Genomic DNA, 21,442 nt, shown 5'->3' with positions numbered 1-21,442 from the left:
CGACAGTCGATTTCCCAAATCCCGTGTCGTTCCCATCCCTATATAACATCACGGGTTTCCATCTCTTTCATCCAAATTACAGTAGTTATGGCGTGAACGCAGCATAAGCTTGTTGTTTTGGTTCAGGAGGAACTGTAAAAGGTGGCTGCTGATTCGTTTGCGCTGCTCAGTGACTGACGTCTGTCTAACTCTGCATAGCATGAAACACTCTGATGACGTGTGATGTTTGCGCGAACACGGTGTGCGGAGGTATGGAAATACATATGTTGACAGAGAGGTAGGATATGGGCAAACATTTTATTTTGCTGCGCCTTCCACAGATGATATATACATATAAATAAATGTAAACCATTTAACTTAGTGATTGCTGTCAGGATGTGAAAAGACTTTCAACCAGCTTAACAAAAAATTTATTTGGAACAAATCACCTACCCTGCCTTTAAATGTAAGATTTTTTTATTTTCATCTTTGTGATGTTTCACATTTTGAAAATCTGATAAGATTTTGTACTTGATACTTGAAGATACTTGAAGTCATCTGCAATCCTGCTCGAAATCTGCTCCCACAGATTTGCCGTGAAAAGCTCTGCAGATTTTCGCAGAACACAAGGCTCATCCCCTTCCCCTTTAAATGTATGTAATAAATGCACAGAAAATTTAGCTGAAGTGATTTAAAATGCATTCACTTTCATTTTGTTCTAATCAAAGTTATTTTCTTTCATCATTGGCACACAAAATAATATTTACATTTTCAATTAAAGTTTCAATGCAACCGTACAAAATTGGTAATCAGTAGCATGCCACAGATGTTATTGATTGAGGTTTATAAATAGTTAAATATATAACCTTTCTTGTTGTATGTTTAATCTCTGTTTTTTTAACTACAGATCACAGATAATGTCAAAGCAAGAAACTATTGTACCTTTCATTTTAATTTCTGTTAATTATTGTCAGTGTTTACATTCATACATTTTTTAGCACTGTTCCATTCATGTACAGTACACATTAATTCATATTTAGCCATGTACTATTAATGAAGCTGTTGCTCAGTGCCTGGTTGCATAAAGCACCTTAAGTGTAATTTTCCCTTAAGTTCGCCCTTAGATTTTCCTTAAACTTGAGGGTGTTGCAGAAAATAACCCTTAAGTGTTACTTAACGTCATATACCCTCAGAATTTCCCTTACGTATCTATTTTTCACTTAAGTAATCACCGAAAAAACTATAAGCATTGCATAAAGCCCCTTAACTGTCATTTTACTAAGTATAACATAAGATTTGGAAAACTTCACTTTAAGTGTTATATGGAGCGAGCAGGTTCAATCCAAGTCTTCTAATGAGACACGTTTGGCCGCTTTTATATGATAAACAAATTTAAATTTAGCCGTATATTCACATATGGGCGATTCCACAGTTTAGGCCTAACTGCAAGGACAAACAGCCTGCAAAATCAATCTTCATGGAGAAAGGGATTGTCCTCAGGTTAACATCCTGAGAAAAAATGGGGTACAGCTGTGTGAAAGGCAGGATAAATCTGGAAATGGTAAACTAGTAAACTTTGATCAAAGTTGAGTTGATGTTATATTTAACGTATGTAACATGGACAGAAAAACAGTGTAAGTTCAAGCAGAAAGTGTACTTTATCTAATTCATCTTAATAAAATTCTGGTTGAATCCCAGTTCATGTTTTGCTTTGTTCCTAATTTGGTATAGTTATGAGTCATGCGTTGTGTATGGTTCACAAAACTGGTAATAGGACTTCCATGCAGGCAGGGTGGCCATCTAATATAATCTGTTCTATAAACTTAAAGGTGCATTTTTGAGTCTGGTATGTTCATAAACTGAAAGCCAGCAAAATTACAAAAAAAAAAATACCACAGGTATATTTTTCAAATGTATTTGCCAAATGTAGAAGACAAAGGAACTCCTACAAGTGTGCAAAGTTATAACGTGCGTAACGTGGACGGAAAAAATTCAACAATCCTGCAAGATTGCCTCAGTAACACAAAATAATACCATTTCATGAAAACTGGCAAAGAATAGAACAAGTTCATAACACATTAAAATAACCTGTTATCATACTATCAAATTTAAAGATCATACATCATGAATGAAATAACATTTGTAACGTGGACAGATAAAATGAGTAATTCTGCTGAATAGAGCACCAATAACTACAAATACTTTATGCAAAGTAGCCCTGAATATTTGTTAACTAAAGGACAATTAATTTACTGCAGAAGTAAATGGAAGGCAGTTGAGGATGAGTAAAAAATACGCAGAAAACAACGTTCGAAGTTGGACAGACTGAAAATTTCCGTCTAATTTACGAACGAGATGTGCAGAATCTGTCAAAATGTAAAACCACCATTCATGCATGCTCTTTCACGATGAACACGACGCTTTCGGTCCGAAACCACTCGCAATCATCCGACTCGCACACTCTTTTATCCTTTCTCACCACAATGATCCTATTTAATGTTTACTTAACCAAAGTTTACCACGTTCGTAACATTTTAACGTTCGTAAACTTTTGGACAGAATCCACAAACTTACCCACATTCGTCGAAATCCGTGAAATCCTGTTAACTCTTCCTTCCACGCAGAGCGACCGTGACCTAGACAATCTTATTTCTGACATGAGAACCGTTGAGACATTAGGAGATGGAAATTCAGCGTCAGAATAAAATGTACGAGCGTTATGATTTTTGGACAGAAAATCTCGGCCCCCGTTTTATCCCGATTTATTAACAATTTATCATGTAGCAACGCATATGAGAATATAACCCACACAAGATGTTTTTATCGTTTTGCTACTTATAGAATTACATGGAAAAATTATATCTCTGCTTCCTTTAGAATCATAGTTTAACGTGCGTAACTGCTTGGACAGAAAGTGTAATGAACGTTAGTAAATGTTTCCATTGCATTGTGGTGGATTAAGGGAATTATACTTTCAGTGTTAGTAGTAGTATTTTGTAGAAGACACACCAAAATAAATGTTATGCGCCAAAATTCTGGATTTTATTAAAGGAAATGAAAGAAATGACTTAGGAAAAATCCAGATGCACTGAATGTCCCACCATGACATCCACAATTTCTTGGGACGGAAATAAAATAAAGTCTCATTACACGATAATTCCAAGGCTTAGTGGGATAAAAGTAACTTTATTATTTCTTACATCTATCTTTAACAAAATAGTGAACTAAAAATAAAAAAATGACAACAACTGGGCATTATTCAATCTATATTGTTCATTACACCCCTTGTGGACAGAAACTGTGGAATCGCCCATATAAACATTGATCAAATTACATACATAGCACATCTTAAATGGTGAAACAGCCTGAATAATATGGATTACTTTTATGTCTTTCAGTGAATGGACTGAGGAGAGATGAGAAAATATTAAAAACATATTTATTTGTTTCTAAAGATGAATGAAAGTCTCTTGACGACATGAGGGTGCGTAAATGATGACAGAATTAAACATTTTGAGTGAACTATCTATTTGAGTTTCTGTCTTGTCTGGTCCTTCTCTTTCATATATGACATTTTATCCATGTTATGTTGTTTTCTGTGAAAACTTACCTTTATCTGTATATAATGTGTACATGGCAACAATTTAATTTTATAACGGCAAATCCTGAGTCGCTGTCGTGAAACACCTAACGGTTTCCCACCTAATAACCGTTTAAAGGGGTCATCGGATGCAATATTCACTTTTATATGGTGTTTTCACATAAATGTGTCTTTGCACATTGTGGACACAACCACCAGACAATGAAAAAAATCCATTCACTTGACATTTTAATCATGATGTCATATTGCTCATGCTCCGCCCACGACCACTGACGGACTGTCCCGTATTAGCATATTTTTGCTCTCAGCCATTTGTAAACTGTCCATCAAGGCAGGTTGCCAAGGCAGTACTTTACGTGTCTCGTGTCGACACGCCCCATGGAAGAGAGGGGTGGGGTGAGCATTTAAAGAGACATGCACCGAAACGGGTCACTGTGAACAGAGCTGTTTTTGATGAGGTAAAAAGGGTGTTGTTTTACACAACCATTGAGGAATTTTGACCAAAGTATGTTACAAACTTTACATGAAGACCCTAAAGAATCATACCAACTTGTGGAAAATGGGCATCCCCTTTAAGGGATTATATGCAACACCCTTAAGTCATTCACTTAGGTAAGGGGAAATCATGCCTTAAGTCTTGTAATTAGGATAGTTCACCCCAAAATTTAAATAAGCCCATGATTTACTCACCCTGAAGCTATCCTAGGTGTATATGACATTCTTCTTTCAGAATACAAAACGAATACAAACGAAATTGTATTAAAAAATGTCCTGGCTCTTCCAAGCTTTATAATGGGAGTCAATGGGTATATTTTTTTGGAAGTCCATCAAAGTCCATTGATGGACTTCCAAAAAAATATACCCATTGACTCCCATTATAAAGCTTGGAAGAGCCAGGACATTTTTTTATATAATTCCGATTGTATTAGTCTCTAAAGAAGAATGTCATATACACCTAGGATGGCTTCACGGTGAGAAAATCATGGGCTAATTTTCATTTTTGGGTGAACTATCCCTTTAAGGGAAAAACTTGAGGTGCTTTATGCAACCAGGCATAGATGTTTTGGTAAGGTTTTAAGGAATTTAGTATGCAGCTCTCTGAAATTAATTGGTCAAGTGAGGCATTCTGAGGTCTAATATTTTTGTGTAATGGCCATCAAATTGAATATTTACAGCCAATTTCCTAAAGTGTGCCAGTATCATTTCTCTTATATCACACACATGGTTTAATTTTTCTTACATAATAAAATAAATAAAATTCAGCTCAAATTAATATTTTATGTCCATGTATTTAGTGTTAAGTTGCTCAATAATAAAGGGGTTCATGTACTGTCTGTCTGTCTGTCCTTATTGCAGTTCTTTAGTGTTTTAGTTTTTATGTATTTTAAAACAATATATATTTATATATATATATATATATATATATATATATATATATATATATATATATATATATATATATATGTGACCCTGGACCACAAAACCAGTCACATGGGTCATTTATTTGAAATTGAGATGTATACATCATCTGAAAGCTGAATAAATAAGCTTTCAATTGATGTATGTTTTTATAGGATAGGACGATATTTGGCCGAGATACAACTATTTGCAAATCTGTAATCTGAGGATGTAAAAAAATCGAAACATTGAGAAAATCTCCTTTAAAGTTGTCCATTTATGTTCACGATTGTGCTGCATTCACTCACAAAAATAAATGTTTTATATATTTACGGTAGGAAATTTACAAAATATCTTCATGGAACACGATCTTTACTTAATATCCTAATGATTTTTGGCATAAAAGAAAAATGTTATGATAATTTTGACCCATACAATGTATTGTTAGCTTTTACCACAAATATACTTGTGCGACTTGTGACTGGTTTTGTGATCCAGGGTCACATATATAAGTGCTGTCAAATCGATTAATCGCGATTAATCACGATTAATCACATCTAACATAAAATATTTTGTTTACATGATATATATGTGTATATAATATTATTATTATTATTATTATATTTATAATAAGGATTATAATAAAACAAAACAATAACAAAAGCAGCATTCTCTACCTGGTTTCTTCCGTATCCGATAATCCAACGTATTAACCCCATAAATGCCAAAGCAAATGAGAGAATAGCAAATCAGTTTGACGCGGCGCTATAGTATAAATACTCAGTACATATCATAAAATTTGTAACAGACAAAGCAATAATGACACATGATAAAATTGTTACTCACACTTGTGTGTTGCGACATTGCTGTCGGATCCAATATAGTCGTCACTGCAACATCTTTTATTTTCGGTCTCTCGGAAAACCTGAGGTGTCTTGTTAAAAAACTAATTTGCAGTAAAATGAACTGATCAAGCGAGCAGTGTCTTACTGACGCGACCTGGAACATTTCTAAAAAATAAAGTTCATTAAGCTTAGTTTTAATAAATGCTGTTTTTGGGCTAACAAGGAAGTTTGGAGTTCTGAAACTTACTGGATATTTTTATTGTACAATGGTCACTTGTATGTCAAAAGATAAGGAAAAATTTTATTTCTCAATTCATGACCCCTTTAATATTAGCCGTTTATCAGTTATTGGCCACAACATGAATCAGCTTATTCCGTTAGCACATATCCTAGTAGTTTGCATTTGGAAAACTTCTTGTATTTTTTCCCCTTCTTTTTTATTTATAGCAAAAACAGAAATGCAAATACTGAACTCCTGTTGCACTGTATAGTTTTGTTCAACACACTCTAGCTTGATGTCTGTCTAATATCCTGGTATTGAAATATGCAAATTATTTGTGACAGTCCAATAATCGTTTGCATAGTAGTCAGATAGCTAAATTACAGGAAGTGTTCCTTTGAAAAAGAAATGCTCCATCAGAAGTGCCTCAGATACTTTTGTGGAAGTGGTTCTTAATGGGCTTTTTTAATCAAGCTCAATATACATTTTGCTTACGTTGCTGAAGCAAGATGTTGGCACAAACTGTTTAGCCCTCAGCAATCTCACCAGCAGCACTTACAAAGATTCAGTGAATGCGTTTTAGATTTCAGAAGCTAGTAACATGTCATTACCATGTGCAGACACACTTAATACTAAGGCAGATGCTCTTTTAGGAAGACAGTACAGAAGATTTTCCTTTCACCGCTTTTAGCATAGTGTGCGTTTTAATCATTGTTTGATGGTCTGATTAATTAATTGGCCTATCATGTTTGGTATGTGTGATTGCGATGTGATGAAGAGATTGGTAAGGGTCTCATAACTAAATGTTTGTGGGGGTGTGAATGATTAAGATTAGATCAGAATGAAGCATTTTCTTCATTCTATGAGCCATATTGTTGAAGTGTCTGTATTTGTCTGAACTGGATAGGAGTCGGTTGTCATACACGTCTCTAGACAGAATGTTGAGAAAACATTATTCTGGGAAAGGTTAAATATTCATGAAACTTTGATCTGACTAATGTGATTTGAGTTTAACATACTTTCTGCATAAGAATGTGAAGAAATGTGTGCTTATCTCCGTGCCTGTGTATAAGGATTTTATAATTTAACACTTTAAATATTTTTTAAAGGTCAGTTTAATTAATTTTAATTAATTTTAATTAGTTTCAGTGTAGGTTTTTTTTTTTTCATCGACACAGTTTTTTACTTATGTATCGTAAGCCCTATTCAGGGCTATTTTCCACAGACACATTTTTTTCATAGATTTTAATTCCATCCTAAGCAAACGCATTTGTGTTTTTCTCACGTAGCGTTGGCAAATTATGTACTGTTTTTCAGCTAAATCTGGTCCTCTGAGAAATCTAATCCTGTTGGGATAGAAATGTATGTGATTGTTGTATAAAAACTTTTTCACAATGCTTCTCCTTCATTTAGTTCGACCTTTATCGTAAGCGTAGCATAACTAAGGCTGAAAACTGAAGTTGTTACAATGCCTCATGCACCTTCATTATGAACTTGGACTTTTTTCCCCCAACTTTCTAGGAAAAGTTGGTGGTTTTAGTTAGCATCCCATCTGATTTAAAAAATAGAATTTAATCAAGAAAGAGAGTCCAATCCCAAAAACTGTTCAGAATGGCCACTTTAGCAGCGTTAGATATCAATCTAACCGTAATTAATTATGTTCCTTAGTTGTTACATTATGTGATTATATAATTTACTTTTAAGTTTTGTGTATTTTATTATAAATGCATCCAGAGCACATGCCCTTCTGTATTGCTCATCCAGACGATAGGCACTGTATTTATTATTAGAAATAAAAAGCAGATACGTAATCACTAATATCCTATGTGAATAACTGTAATTCTTCTTCAGTTTTTAAAAGTAATCCCATAGTAATACTGCTTTAAATTCAGTTTTAAGTCTTAGTATTTATAGTCAATGTACTGTTTCAGTTCCTTTGGGTATAGCATATGGGGTAAGACATGAGGGTGAGTGAACGTTCACAGTGGTTTACCTCTAAATCAAGCAAAACATTTGCATTTAAAATGAAGATGTACTTTTAAATGCATTTAAAGCGCAGGAGAAATCAGATGAGTTATTTTTTCTGCAATATAGTGCTGAGATGCAACAAAATTGAATGGCTTCCATTATAATCAACAAATTTGTGCTCGCAACAAATCTTCGTTGATTATAATTGAAGCCATCATTCGTCTGTTTTCTTTGCAAGGGGGTAATCCAGCATCCGGAAAGCGTACCTTCTATGGGGGCATCCATTGGCTAACAAGCCATCACCTGCTGTTAGCATTCCAATGACTCCCATTCATTTTGGCATCACTTTGAATAATGAATAACATTACATATGAGGCGTTTAAAGACTCTATTTGTCCATTGTTTATTTCTAAAGAAACACGACAATGTATAAAAGGCTCCATTACCTTGTATCTTACGTTATGGCCCCGTAGAAGCCGTTTTTGTAGAAAAATAGGCTAACGATTGCGTCATAACCACGCGACTCTCTGTTGCACAGTAGAGAAATTACCGTATAGACAGGAGGAGAAGCTCGCAAGCAATCGGGGGGACGTGGAGGCAAAATGACAAAATAATTCATCAGAATACTTAAAAAGTTGCTCCTGCTCATGGACTCCGTCTCTGCAAGATTCGGAAGGGAATGATTCGGATTTCTCTTGGCACAGCTACTAGAAGACTTACAACTGTCAGACAGGTTGCTCACGTCACATCTACGTCGTCAAGCTCAGTTTGAGTCTGCGCAGTACGCTCAGCCATCAGGAAGTGAGTGCTTCTAATTGACTTCACTGGTCTCCGTCGAAGTCTATGGGGTCGCTGTGTCCATTTCTTTTACTGTCTATGTTTCTTTGCCACTTCGTTGCTCTTCACAAATATTTAGTTAGCCTGCATCACAATATATATCGCCACCTGCAGGTGGGGAGGTTCAACCACACAGACGCACAGGTCAGAGTTTACAAAATAACTCAGTGCTTACAAAAAAGTTACTTTATCAACCACCACTAAATAAAACTTAGTTTAGTTTAGTTTTTGTCATTGATTTTTATTTATTTATTTTTTATGTTATTTATGTCTTTTTTTAATGTCTGGAATTAACCACGACGACTTCTGTTCCCATGAGGCTTTGTTTTTGCTATCAAGAGTTGCCTTTCTGCTTTCTTTTGTGGTGTTAATGTTCTGGGTCTGCTGCATAAATTTAATATAGTTGACGTGGGAATACTGGGAAGGCTGCTTGGCATGCCAGGGCTCTACTGACAGAAGCAGAAGAAAGAGCAACAACACGGGTGCAGCCAGCCATAAATGGTGTTCCTGGCGCTGACGAGGGGTAAGGGCATAACAGCAGTGGTTATAGGTAGGCCTGCATGGAATTGGCAACCAGCAGAAACCTGGAAAGATTTCCACATAATTTGCATAGTTTCCACATAAAAAGCTCTGCATATGCACATACACCTTGTTTTTCATTAGATATTTTGGCCAATTAGCTACTAGGAATGGCCGTTTTTGTCAATTTTTAATTTCGAGTATGGTTCTCAAAAACGAGTACTCGAGTATTATATAATACTTGGAGTTCAAAATACGAAGTTTTGTGTTTTATATTGTGTATGTCTCCGGCTAACTCACATCAGCTGTGGGCCACTATTACCTAAAACGGTGTCCCTTAATTCAGATTGTCTGCCGTTCTTACTGCTTAGAGTAAAGATAATGTATTCTCATAACGTACCTCAAACTGAGTAGTGTCACTGAGAAACGTCCTGCTCAAGTCGTCCTTGCGATGGAGGTTCGGGTTGAATAACTAGTTCTTTCAATGTTTTATCATCAAACTCACGCTTTGATATGGTAAAATCGACGCCATCGTTACTGTTTTTACAGTGTGTTCAATTGCTGAGCTCTAGAAAGCCTCCGGACAGAGCTGATGTTAATGGTAATGTGTGTTGTTTCCGACGTGCGCTGTAAGTGGTAGACCAATCACAACAGACTGGGTCATCTGGCCAATCAGCAGAGTAGGCCTGCGTAAAGGAGGGACTTATTCATCCAACGAGTCATTTGAGAATCATTGAAAAATGTGGTGATTTGCTATCTATATTATGAGAAAATGAAAGTGTTTTTTGACCTTTGATGCATCTAAACCTGTTGTAGAAGACCTCAAAAACTAAATCAGAGCCTTTAAAATAGCATAATAGGGGCACTTTAATTAAAAGACTGTTACGAAAATGAATGTTGAAAAATAACAAAAATATATGGACAAATATGAAATGGAAATGTCTGTCAAAATAGGAAAATATGACTAGAAAAAGAACTGCTAGATTATCAATAATGCACTGAACTAAACTAATGAACTAAAGCATAAAGTTACAGCATTTTATTATAATCGTGTTCTTATTGATAATGTTATGTATATGGCTGATTGGTGCCGCACATCTTGCACTTAACTGCATTTATCAAGTGATTCCACACATCACTGCGTTTTCAAAGCAGTGAAGAGAAATTCCTGTTTTGTTTTGGTCTATGTGATCCCACCCACTGCCAATTTACCCTATAGTATTTCGACATCCCAGGTTGCCAGTTGGCGGAAAACACAACAATGGAAGCCAGCAAACAAAAAACTGTGTCTGAGATCGCAAATTCTGCTCAACATAAAAAGCCTCGGCAATAAAAATATTGCAAACGTACATTAGCTGAACAACTTATACTGTCAAGCTTGTCGCTTTCCAATTGTCAATTACACTTATTTCTGTTACATGTCCTCAGTCTGGCAAAACATCGAGTCTGAGGAGGAGTGGACGGGAAAAAAACAAAACCTCTAGCTGTCAGTATTACATAGTGCACTTAAGGCGATAGATCTCACATGATCCACCTCCTGATAGTTAGACTCAGCAAAGTTTACATGAAATCAAAATGGACCCTATTTACATGCTTAATACATGTTCATGGTTTTATTGTGCATCCTTGGTGCATGTAGTTCTAATAAAAAAACAATATATATATTTACTTGCTTTGCTTCGGCTGTGAATTTGCTTCATTTTAGTTTGTAACCACTTTTCTCAGTCCACTCAATTCCAGTGGATAAAATTCCATCCTACTTTTTGTTTATCCTGTAATATTCTGTTTCAAATGTGCCACATTATTTAAATAAAATAGGTTGTGAATACTGTTTCATGTTGACTTTCAATCCGTTCCGCAGATTTCCCATCACAATCAGAGCAGAAAATGTGCAAAGGCATGAAAATTTTGTGTGGGCCCAGTCATAGGTAGTGGTTAATATGGGATTTGAATTTCTTTTTTTCTCATAGAGCTCTCATTACGTGTGATCTAATAAGGGCAGGGATTGGAAGAAATGCTTACTTTGGTTGAATGGCACTTCACGGTGTGAACTCAGTCTTCCTTAAGTCGCATGATGCTTCTGCTCTTATAAGTTTATTGGACTTTGAGTTTTCCACAGTAATGAAGTTATAATGAATTCTGAGATTTTGAGTATTTGATGGTTTGAATGGCCTAAGGGGAGAATAATATAGACATTAAAAAGGCATTGTTTCTGCAAGCAGAAATAATAATGTGTTTCCGCTCAAAAAGAGAGACTCAGCACCGAACTAATGTACACGCGCATGCCCATGTGTTTCTGTATGCATACTGAATACTAAATTATATAATATATCTTGCATTTTTCCAAAAGAGAGAACACATAAGTGATAAGTGACACATGTGGCAAAATATAAACCCTGCCTATATCTCTCACTCTCTATGTGTGTAAGCGTGTATCATAGTGGTATTTGATGGATGAGTGGTTGTTGTGATAAAGGGCTTTAGGAATGGAGAGATGTCAGGGTGGAGGTGTGTGTGAAGTGAAAAACGTTACGTTTTGATGGCTGAGAGTATGGTTTGGTGGATGATGGATGGTTGAAATAAACAAGTACAGTGTTCTGATGAAAGAATATTTGGGAAGAGTGGTGGAAGGAATGTACTTCATGGAGGCATTTTCAGAAAGATGTTAGAAATGAAAGAGCATTCTGATTCTAAATGAAAAAAGAGAATGTTTGGGGAAAAAAGTTTGAGGACAGGAAAAGTGACAGGAGATACAGTGAACTTCTTTATTAGAAGACAACTTTCAAATGAATAAACGAAAAAGAAGGAATAAAAGAAGCTCTTGTGACACCTATAGTCAAAGGAATTATAACTGGTATAATGCTAGTATGAGTAAAGACATTTAGATGCCTTTGATTATAGTCCTAGAGTGGCCCCAAAAAAGAAGATGACGGATAGATGGATGGATGGATGGATGGATGGATGGATGGATGGATGGATGGATAGATAGATCGTGCAAACCTATGACAATGACAGCAAGAAACTAGGGCTGTGCAAACTTGGTGCATTTCTTTCCTTCACAGAAGTTGAAGGAACTTCCTAAAAGCCAAAACTCAATGTTCAAATCAGCTAAATCAGTGAATGTTGTAAAATCTTAAGTGTGTATCTTAAGATTACAAATGAGTTCTTAAAATACATTGTTTAGAATAGTTGGCCTATTATTTATTACAATCATATATATATGATATAAAATAATATTTTATAAATCAGTTCTACGTTGAATTTTGCACAACACTGTGGAAAGCAGGAGTCATACTATAGTTTAGCAGTTGTTCATTACCTGAAGCTAACAACTCATACTGTAGACATTGGACATGTGCCTTTGTGATGCTCTGCCAGGCTTGTACTGTTGCCACCTTCAGTGCCTCCTTGTTTGCTGTCGTTCAAATATCAAATACACACAGTTGGATTCAGATTAAACAATTGTTTTAAACATGTTTTGTTGTTTGAGCCTGAATGCTCATAGGGTGCCTGAGCAGAGTTATAGTCATGCTGCCAAATAAAGTCCCATCCAATGATTTTTAAGGCATTTCTGTGGATAAAAGCCAACAGTCTAATCGCCAACAGTGACAAATGAGAGAGAACCAGTTGTACCCTTATACCATTGATCCTAAGGCCATTATTCAAAGATGAAATTGTATGGTTCGGATACTGTCAGGTTCTTTCTTGCTGCACATTTTTCCTCACTGTCATTTTGTCCTGGTCTGCCTTTATCTTATTTATCTCAGTTTTGCTAACTTAACTGGCTCATTATCTCCTACTCATGAGATTTCATCATTTGTTTTACCCTCTCAGTGCAAGAGTAATTTTATACTACTGAAATATTCCATTGCTGCCTTCAGTGAGTCTTTATAGAAGCAGGATTCAGAAAAAATCCCAAGACACAGTGTTATCGCTACAGTGGAGTCATGATAGAATGCACATTTAAATGTCATTGATTGTGAATTTTTTGCAATTTGGATTGTTTTTGTTGTTGCTTTATCTTGAATGCAGCAAGACAGACTTTTAAACAAGATAACCAAATTGCATGGGTTGTATAGGACTTGTTTTTTCTGTGAACTGCCAAAATCAATCTACACATGATTTAAATGCAGATGAACTTTTTATATTTTTGCTGACATGGCAGCATAACTTTATACCATAAAATACCATATGAGAGTATTCCAAAATGTAATGTTCGTAGCATATTTATTTTTCGCCAGGGTATTATCGCACAAAAATTATTTATTTTCATCTGAACTTAACACAAAATGGCAATGCAACTACTTCAGATAGTGATACTAGGGTCAGTCTACATGAAATGATTTGAAATCATCTCACTGGTGTTCCCAGTGGGTCTCATGCTGTGCATTGAAGTGGCAGAGGTGAAGATGGCAAGATTTGTTGGCAAGCTTCCGGGTCAGTGGCTGTAGCACAGGTGGTGAGGTCAAGGGTTGTCAGGTGGCCCCATGCACAAAAAATCATGTTCAGATGAGTCTGGTTTTCTATTACTATCACAGATATTATCACGGCTCCAGAACAGTACACTTGATTGCTAAGGCTTCATGTACCTCCTGTATCTGGACTTTGCAAGGGGCAGTTTCTGACTGATGGATCCAGACTCTAATATGTCTTTATGAAGGTATAGGTTGAAGTCTAGGGCTCATAGCATCAGCTCAAAGGTGGGGGCTGACAGCGTACCGAAGGTGATCTTTTCTGAGTGTCCTTTATTGATCTGATCTGAGAGGTCAATGGTGGAATAACACCCAGTGGCAGAGATAGTTTTTCCAGCAGAATGCCTGTGGTACCACTTTCATGCCAAAAAGGAAGTACGGCCCCATTCTCTCCTTCATTCATAACTGTACTCATCAGAGCAAATAAGAGCTGGGGATGCTAAAGGGTTGAACCAAAAATGCAAGTTTTTTTTTTTTTTGGGTCTAAATTAGACTGGAGGAGATAATTGGCCGAGTACTGTCTAAATTAATAAACATCATGGAATGTCTTTTACCCTCTCTTACTTGCTGAAATGAGTCTAATGTGTGCATAAGCATAATTTATATATAATTTTTTCTTCTTCTTTTTTTTTCTATGTGTTATACCATAGTGTGTTGATACTGTTGTGCTGCATTTTCTCCTCATCCATTCAAAACCTACACTGCCATTGAAAAGTTTATAGTTGGTAAGATTTTTTATTGTTTTCGAAAGAAGTCTCTCATGCTCACCAAGGCTGCATTTTTAAAAATCAAAAATACAGTAAAAACATTTTTAAATAACTGTTTTCTATTGTAATTTATTTTAAAATGTCATTTATTCCTGTGATGGCAAAGCTGAAGATTTATAGAGATACACTGAGATTAAAATTCTGGCAGACAGTGATAAGCCTATAATTATTGTTATAGCTGATACATTATATTTGAATTCTAAACTATTTGGCTGAATACATTTAAAATAAAACAGTAAAAACTAGGGCTGCCACTAACTATAATTTTGGTGATCAAGTAATTGTTCGATTATTTTGACGATTAATTGAGTAATCAGTAAAAAAAATTGTGGTAGCGAACCATAGACTTTAAAATGACTTAAAATACATATATAATAACGAGGCAATAATTGGTTCAAATAAAGTATCAAAAGCAAGAAAATTATAAAATACATTATGTAATCTACATAATATAAACAATTAACTTGTACGTTACTTATAACAAATGTCTTCTGAGGCCGCCAACGGCCTGGGGATTGTTGTTGTTACACTTTACAGCTCGAATCAGAGTTTAATATCGGCCAAACATTTAATTTGAATGTTCACACTATTTTTAAAGGCCCCCTAAATTCAAATTTTACGTTTTTTAACTTTTAGTATGAATGTTAACCTTAAGGTTATGAATAAGCTGGTGTGTTCCAAACCAATGAATAATTCGCATTTAGGAGATGTAAGCATTCAAAACTTACAGTCCCTCACTTACGCTAAAATGGATCACTGATTTTTATGACATCACCGCAGACTTCAGCTTCTCATCACATCTTCTGTCCAATTAAATGCTCTCTTGAATCTGAAGCGTCCCGCCCCCTATGCTATAAATACCACCTGGCCAAAGCGACCGTTGACACGTCGCAAAGCAATATGGGATTTTCTCGCGGCACGGATGTACCTAATACAAATAAATAGAACATCTCCAGTTACTCAAGATTACATTTAGCATACTTTTTTTTTTATATTATCAGTGTTCAAAGATTTTATTTGCCTTTGTCATTACTAAGCACTCAATCTAAATGTAAAAATAAGGAAAATGAGCATGTACAATTAAATATCCAATAACGACCAATACTGATGATCTAAAACATTTCTAATATTTGCTGATAACCAATATGTTACTGATATATTGGGCATCTTTACGTTTTTACAAAAATAGTGAGAAGCAAGTCGACCCTGAAATTTCAAGACTGCTTACTTCCTCCATCATTCTTCTAAATACAAAAGTAATGGGGGTGAATGCTGGTCTCTTTTTTTCCCCGGTCCTGAGGTCCTTTTTTGTCTGTTTTTTTCTTCTGGATTGTCAGTCAAACATCTGTTCAAATCCTGGCCAGTCTCTGCTGAGTAAAAGCAGAACAGGGAGCATTTTCTCTTCTTCTACCTCTTTGATGAAGTGAGAACAGCAGGCATTTCCACCAAAAAAATGGGATTGCTTTGGGACAAACAGCATTCATTCAGAAAGATTTATTCCAAATGTCTTTAATGCCAGAATAGCTCATTACTCTCTAATGTGTTTAAACTTCTATATTTAAATATATGTATATATATTACCGTAGGACAGAAAACTCCCAAGCGTCATCTTCTAAATCATAATGCTAACAGCCATCATAAACAAATAATATAATCTTTGATAAACTGTATTCTGGAAATACAAATATGAATGAGCATTTCAGGGCTGTTGGTGTCTAATCAGAATGTGTGTTTAGTAAGCATCAGTAAGTGTGGATGATCAGGATAAACTCTGGAGTCTGTCCATATCCTTTGAGATTACTTCAAAAGATCCATGAGGATGTTGAATTATTGATATGATTTTTTTCCATTTCTTCTATTATTAATCTATCTACTACTAATTTGTAAGTCGCTTTGGATAAGGGCGTCTGCTAAATGACTAAATGTAAATGTAAATTAAATTTGCATGACACTCCAGAGCTGTAAAACAAAAAAAAAGCACCAAAAAAAAAGAAAGATTACAGAGCGTTGCAATGATTGCAATGATTATAATGTATATCTATAGTGGCAATCAAGTGTTTTCATTAAGCAACATTAGTATGCATGCATTATCAAGAAAATGGCAGCTCCAAGGTCAGGATGTGTGGACAAATGGATGACAAGATTGAAGAAGTGCTTTAATGGAAAGATATTTTCACGCTCTGACCCTCATACCCTCTCTGATTAAAGCAATTTCCAGGCGCACACATCTTTTATGTGTTTGTTTGTGTGTGCATCTACCTGCAAACCTCTAGCTCTGCGGCTAAATCCTAACCCTCTTCACATGCTTATCAACCTCCTGCCAAACTGGAAAACCTCTCAGCACCTCAAGCACCAAAAAAACCCCCCAACCTATTCTTATGTGTGAGTCTCTATGATTAATTTTCGAAACCTGGTCTGAAATCAGGTATTTTTGATTAGACACACTGTACGTGTGCAGATGTGTACCTTTGCCTATATTCGTTTACACCTGAGATTGGTGTGGGCCTTCGTGTGTATGTGTGTGCGCATGCACCTGAATATGAGCGTGCCCGAGCTGTGTGCATACCTCTAATCTAGTTTCATCCTAGAGCCTCTTAAACCCTGAAGTGCTGCATTCATAGTGCAAAAGGGACCATCCAAAACATTGAGTGCAGCCACTACATTTGCATTGATTTATTAACTCCTCAGTGTATCTGGGACAGAGTTTTAATATCTCCTGAATTGTTTGTATGATATATATTTAGAACGTGACATAACTGATTTATGTGAATTTCGGTGCTCGCTCTGTTTTGCATCAGTGGAGATGTATTGCTTTGTGACTCAGTTACATGCCATAGATTCAATTTTCTCAGTAGGTTCAGTTACAGTGAGGTACAGTTTGGATGAGACATTTACCTCATGTAAATTCAATTGCCTTTGGCCTCTTTTTTTTTTTTTTACTCTGCTCAAAGTATGGTGCTAATCCTTGGTGAATACCTCCTCTTTACCTGTTTATTTGTGTGTCACTGTTTGCTTAAGCTCAGTATTTTAAATCTGTCACAGCACCATGGTGGACAGATCAGCGTCTGTGTGTTTGCACAGCGTGTGAACCATGATATTCATAAGTCCCATTGTCGCCCGTTTATGTGTTTTTGTATTCTGAGATATCAAGCTGTCACAGCACAAGGATGCAGTCATTATTCTTAACTCAGTCAGCGACTCCAGTGTGACAGCGTGCAGCAATTTCTGTCTTTCTCCCCTCTCCGCTATTCAACGGTTCACTGTCTGCTCCTGATCCATGCCCTTCTCTCTTGCTCATTCCTGTTCCCTCTATAGACCTTTTTCACACTTCCAAGTTTGCAAAGCTGACGGCTTCAACAGTAGGGTAAAGAAACTTCTGCTTTATCAGCGGCAGTGAGAAACAGCCGGTTTCAATTGTTTTTCAGGGGTGATGAAACAAAGCAAAATAATTTCATGTTATACGACTGGATGAAAGTAGATATTTTATGGTTTACAGGAGTACATACAGTGGCCTCAAAAAGACATGCTTAAAAATGTATGAATATCATTGCATTAGACACAAAATATCAAAATACACTACCATTCAAGTTTGGGATTGGTATTTAAAAAAAAAAAAGTTTTTTATGAAAATCTCTTTTCTCTCTTATAAAATAAATGTTATACCTACTTGATATGTTTTAAAGTGTATTTGTATTAGTCCAATGGCAAAATTGAATTTTCAGCAACCATTTCTCCAGTCTTCAGTGTCACATGATCCTTCAGAAATCATTCAGATATGCTGATTTGCCGCTCAAGAAACATTTCTTATTATTATCAATGTTGAAAACAGTTGTGCTGCTTTATATTTTTGTGGAAACTTTGTTGCATTTTTTTAAAGATCCTTTGATAAATAAAAAGTTCAAAAGAACAGCATATAATTGATTTAGAAACGTTTTAACATTTATAAATGTTTTTACAGTCACTAATAAATTTAACGCATCCTTGCAGAATAAAGGGTAATAATTAAAAAAAAATCGTATTGCCAGCAAACCTTTGAGCAGCAGTGTAAGGTCACACACACTCTCTCTCATACAGGTTTTTTATGTGTGAAAACAGCAGTTCAAACAGTAGTTTTTTTTATTAAGGAAATGAAAAAAATATACTATAAACGAGCGCACATAGCACATTAAACAACATTAGATAAAGACAGTGGCATACACCACAAACCCCCCCCCCCCCAAAAAAACCTACATTTATGAGTAAAAATGGTTCTATATGTGCAATGTTATTGTTTACTGTGTGCAATGAATGTTCCCATTGTTTTCATGCTCTTTTTATTCCATATACTTTCCATGGACATTAAAAAAAAACATCAAATAAAGGGATCTTTCTAGTCCTAACCAAATGAACGTGAATGTATAATGACCAAATGTTATACAACAAGATAAATTGCAGATGTGAGTTTGGTGTAGATTTATGCAGTGTAAATAATGGCGAAGATGGAAACATTATGTCTGCAACGACATTAGGTTTGAAATAACGGGAGAATAATGTGCTGCAACAGCATCAGTGAAACATTAGTAGTAACATTAAAATTGTCTCTTTGTACTTGAGTTGGCTACATGAAATCCTCACACCGTGTAGCTCATAGTTTTTTCCACATTTCCTTGTTCTCCCAGTAACACTGAGAATCACCTCACTATTTACCACATCATGATACGTTGCACATTTAAAATGAAATAAAAGGCTTACAGAAAGGCTTACCATGTCTTGTTAAGCTTAACATGGAAATGTTGAGGTTTTCTTGTTAAGGCTCAGCTAAGGTAGTATAGTTGATATATCAGAACTGACAACTGTCGATTGGCAAAAATGCAGGTGGAAGTACAATTACCCAACTAATATAGTCGGATGTGACAACTGATGGTTTGTATTTCCCTGCGTTTCTTTATCTAACTTTCCTTTTCTGTCTTCCCTCCTACTCATGTTTCCCTTTCTCCTTTTCTTTCCCACCACCTGTTCTTTCTGGCTCTCCCTCCCTCTTGCTATCTCTATGTCTTTCTCTCTCTTTCTTCCAGGATGCCAGTTCTTCGTTTTTCCAGTTTGGGGCCTCGCTCCAGCAGGAGGCGTTGTTGATGCTTTCTATAATGGAGGAGTACGACTGGCACATATTCTCAGTGGTCACCACCAAGTTCCCAGGTTTCCAAGAGTTCATAGCCACCGTACGTGTCACGGTGGACCACAGCTTCATTCGTTGGGACCTTCAGGGCGTAGTGACGCTGGACGGTGTTGGCGAACCTGAGGACCGAGCCCACGTGCAGCTTAAACGTATCCAGTCACCCGTCATCCTCCTCTACTGCTCCAAAGACGAAGCAGCGCTGGTTATGGATGAAGCCCGTTCGCTAGGGCTCACCGGGGCTGGCTTTGTGTGGATTGTTCCTAGTTTGACGACAGGAAATATCGAACATACCCCGGAAGCCTTTCCGACAGGGATGATTTCTGTGGCGTACGACGAATGGGATTATCCCCTGGAGAAGCGCGTGCAGGATGCTGTGGGAATTATCAGTTCTGCGGCCGCTGCCATGTTCAGAGAGGAAGGTCGAATACCCGACGGTACAGCTAGCTGCTACGGCCAAACTGAGAAGCCAGAGGTGCCGGCAAGTGCTCTGCGCAGGTAAGCTTATAGCTGTTTGCATAATGAAATGGATGAACATGCACAAATGTAGAAGTAAACTAAAGGACATGTCTTAAATGTACTATGCAATGGTAGTTATACTCCAGCATCGATGTTAACATGATACTGCATGATCTTGTTCCAACTCTGTAATCTCAACATACTTATTTAGACACTCTTTTTATCTGGACTACAACTCAGCCACCTATTTCTTTGGGCAAGCAGTTCCTTTTACAAGCTTCTAACTCTGACTATCAGTACTGTTTCTTGTAATTCAATACAGCAAAGTGGCTAACATTGATTTTCAGGGTACATTATTCCACTCTGCAATAGGTGCACTTCAAAATGAGAATAGTACTTAAAGAAATGAGGAGTGCTTTTGACAAAAGTGTCAAAATAATGTTCAGTATACGAGTGGCATAGAAAAAACTGTTTTTTGTACATAAGTGACCCTTTAATTGTAGCTGTCAAAACTCACATTTTTTCCAGAGAACAATTTTTTTCAACTTACATTGTGCACACTGGTCAGTCTGCAATATGGATGCATTTTGGAGTTTTGGGGGCAACAGAGAGGCTAATGCCATCAAATTGGTTGTTTTGAGAGACAAATATGGACAGGCGCACAGCGAGGGGTCAAGGTTTGGCTGTTTAACATGGTCCAGTTAGCCTCTGATTGACTCGTAAACAATTGTGTCCGGAACTGAGTGGCTGTGAGCAAAGATGGCAGAATTCAAATTGCGTATTTCCAAGAAGACCGACCAACTGGCATTGAGATGAATGCTAACGGACAGCTTTCTCCAGGCATTACAGACCTCCACGCACTACAAGACACAAACTCAGCACCCTTCGCAAGGCACAAATTCGTGCACATGGTAACTCATATTTAGTCCATTCTTGACAACATTTGCACAGAATGGGGAAAAAAAGAGACAAACAATATGGATGAGACAGTGGTGGAGCAGACATGGGCCACTTTGATGTTTTTTAATTTTTTTGGCTTCGACTTTCCACTGCCTCGCCCTCCTCTAGCGCTGTTTCTCCTGGAAATCTTATCGGCTGTTGGTCATTGCTGCTCAGAGACGCACCAATGCACACATCTGACCGTTTGGCCAGATTTAAAAAAAAAAATGCGACCACTCTGAGTCTGTCACAAGTGTGCATGCTATGAACATCTGTGACAATCTGG

At 36.6% G+C, this 21,442-nt stretch overlaps 1 protein-coding gene across 7 annotated transcripts in view; it reads left to right on the top strand.

Moving 5' to 3' along the window:
• Nucleotides 1–21,442, top strand: part of grin2ab (glutamate receptor, ionotropic, N-methyl D-aspartate 2A, b) — a 108,854-nt gene that overhangs the window by 45,538 nt on the left and 41,874 nt on the right. For all 7 annotated transcript variants that reach the window (XR_014204534.1, XR_014204535.1, XR_014204536.1 and 4 more), the window contains exon 4: nt 19,661–20,256. Coding sequence is in view for 3 of the 7 variants with exons in the window: in XM_082164617.1 (XP_082020743.1) it covers nt 19,661–20,256 (596 nt within the window). In the remaining 4 variants the exon portion in view is untranslated. The remainder of the gene's footprint in view (nt 1–19,660; nt 20,257–21,442) is intronic.

The sequence above is a fragment of the Leuciscus leuciscus genome (assembly GCF_965113295.1).
Source record: "Leuciscus leuciscus genome assembly, chromosome: 3".
Lineage (NCBI taxonomy): Eukaryota > Metazoa > Chordata > Actinopteri > Cypriniformes > Leuciscidae > Leuciscus > Leuciscus leuciscus.
This window is presented reverse-complemented; position numbering and strand designations above follow the sequence as displayed.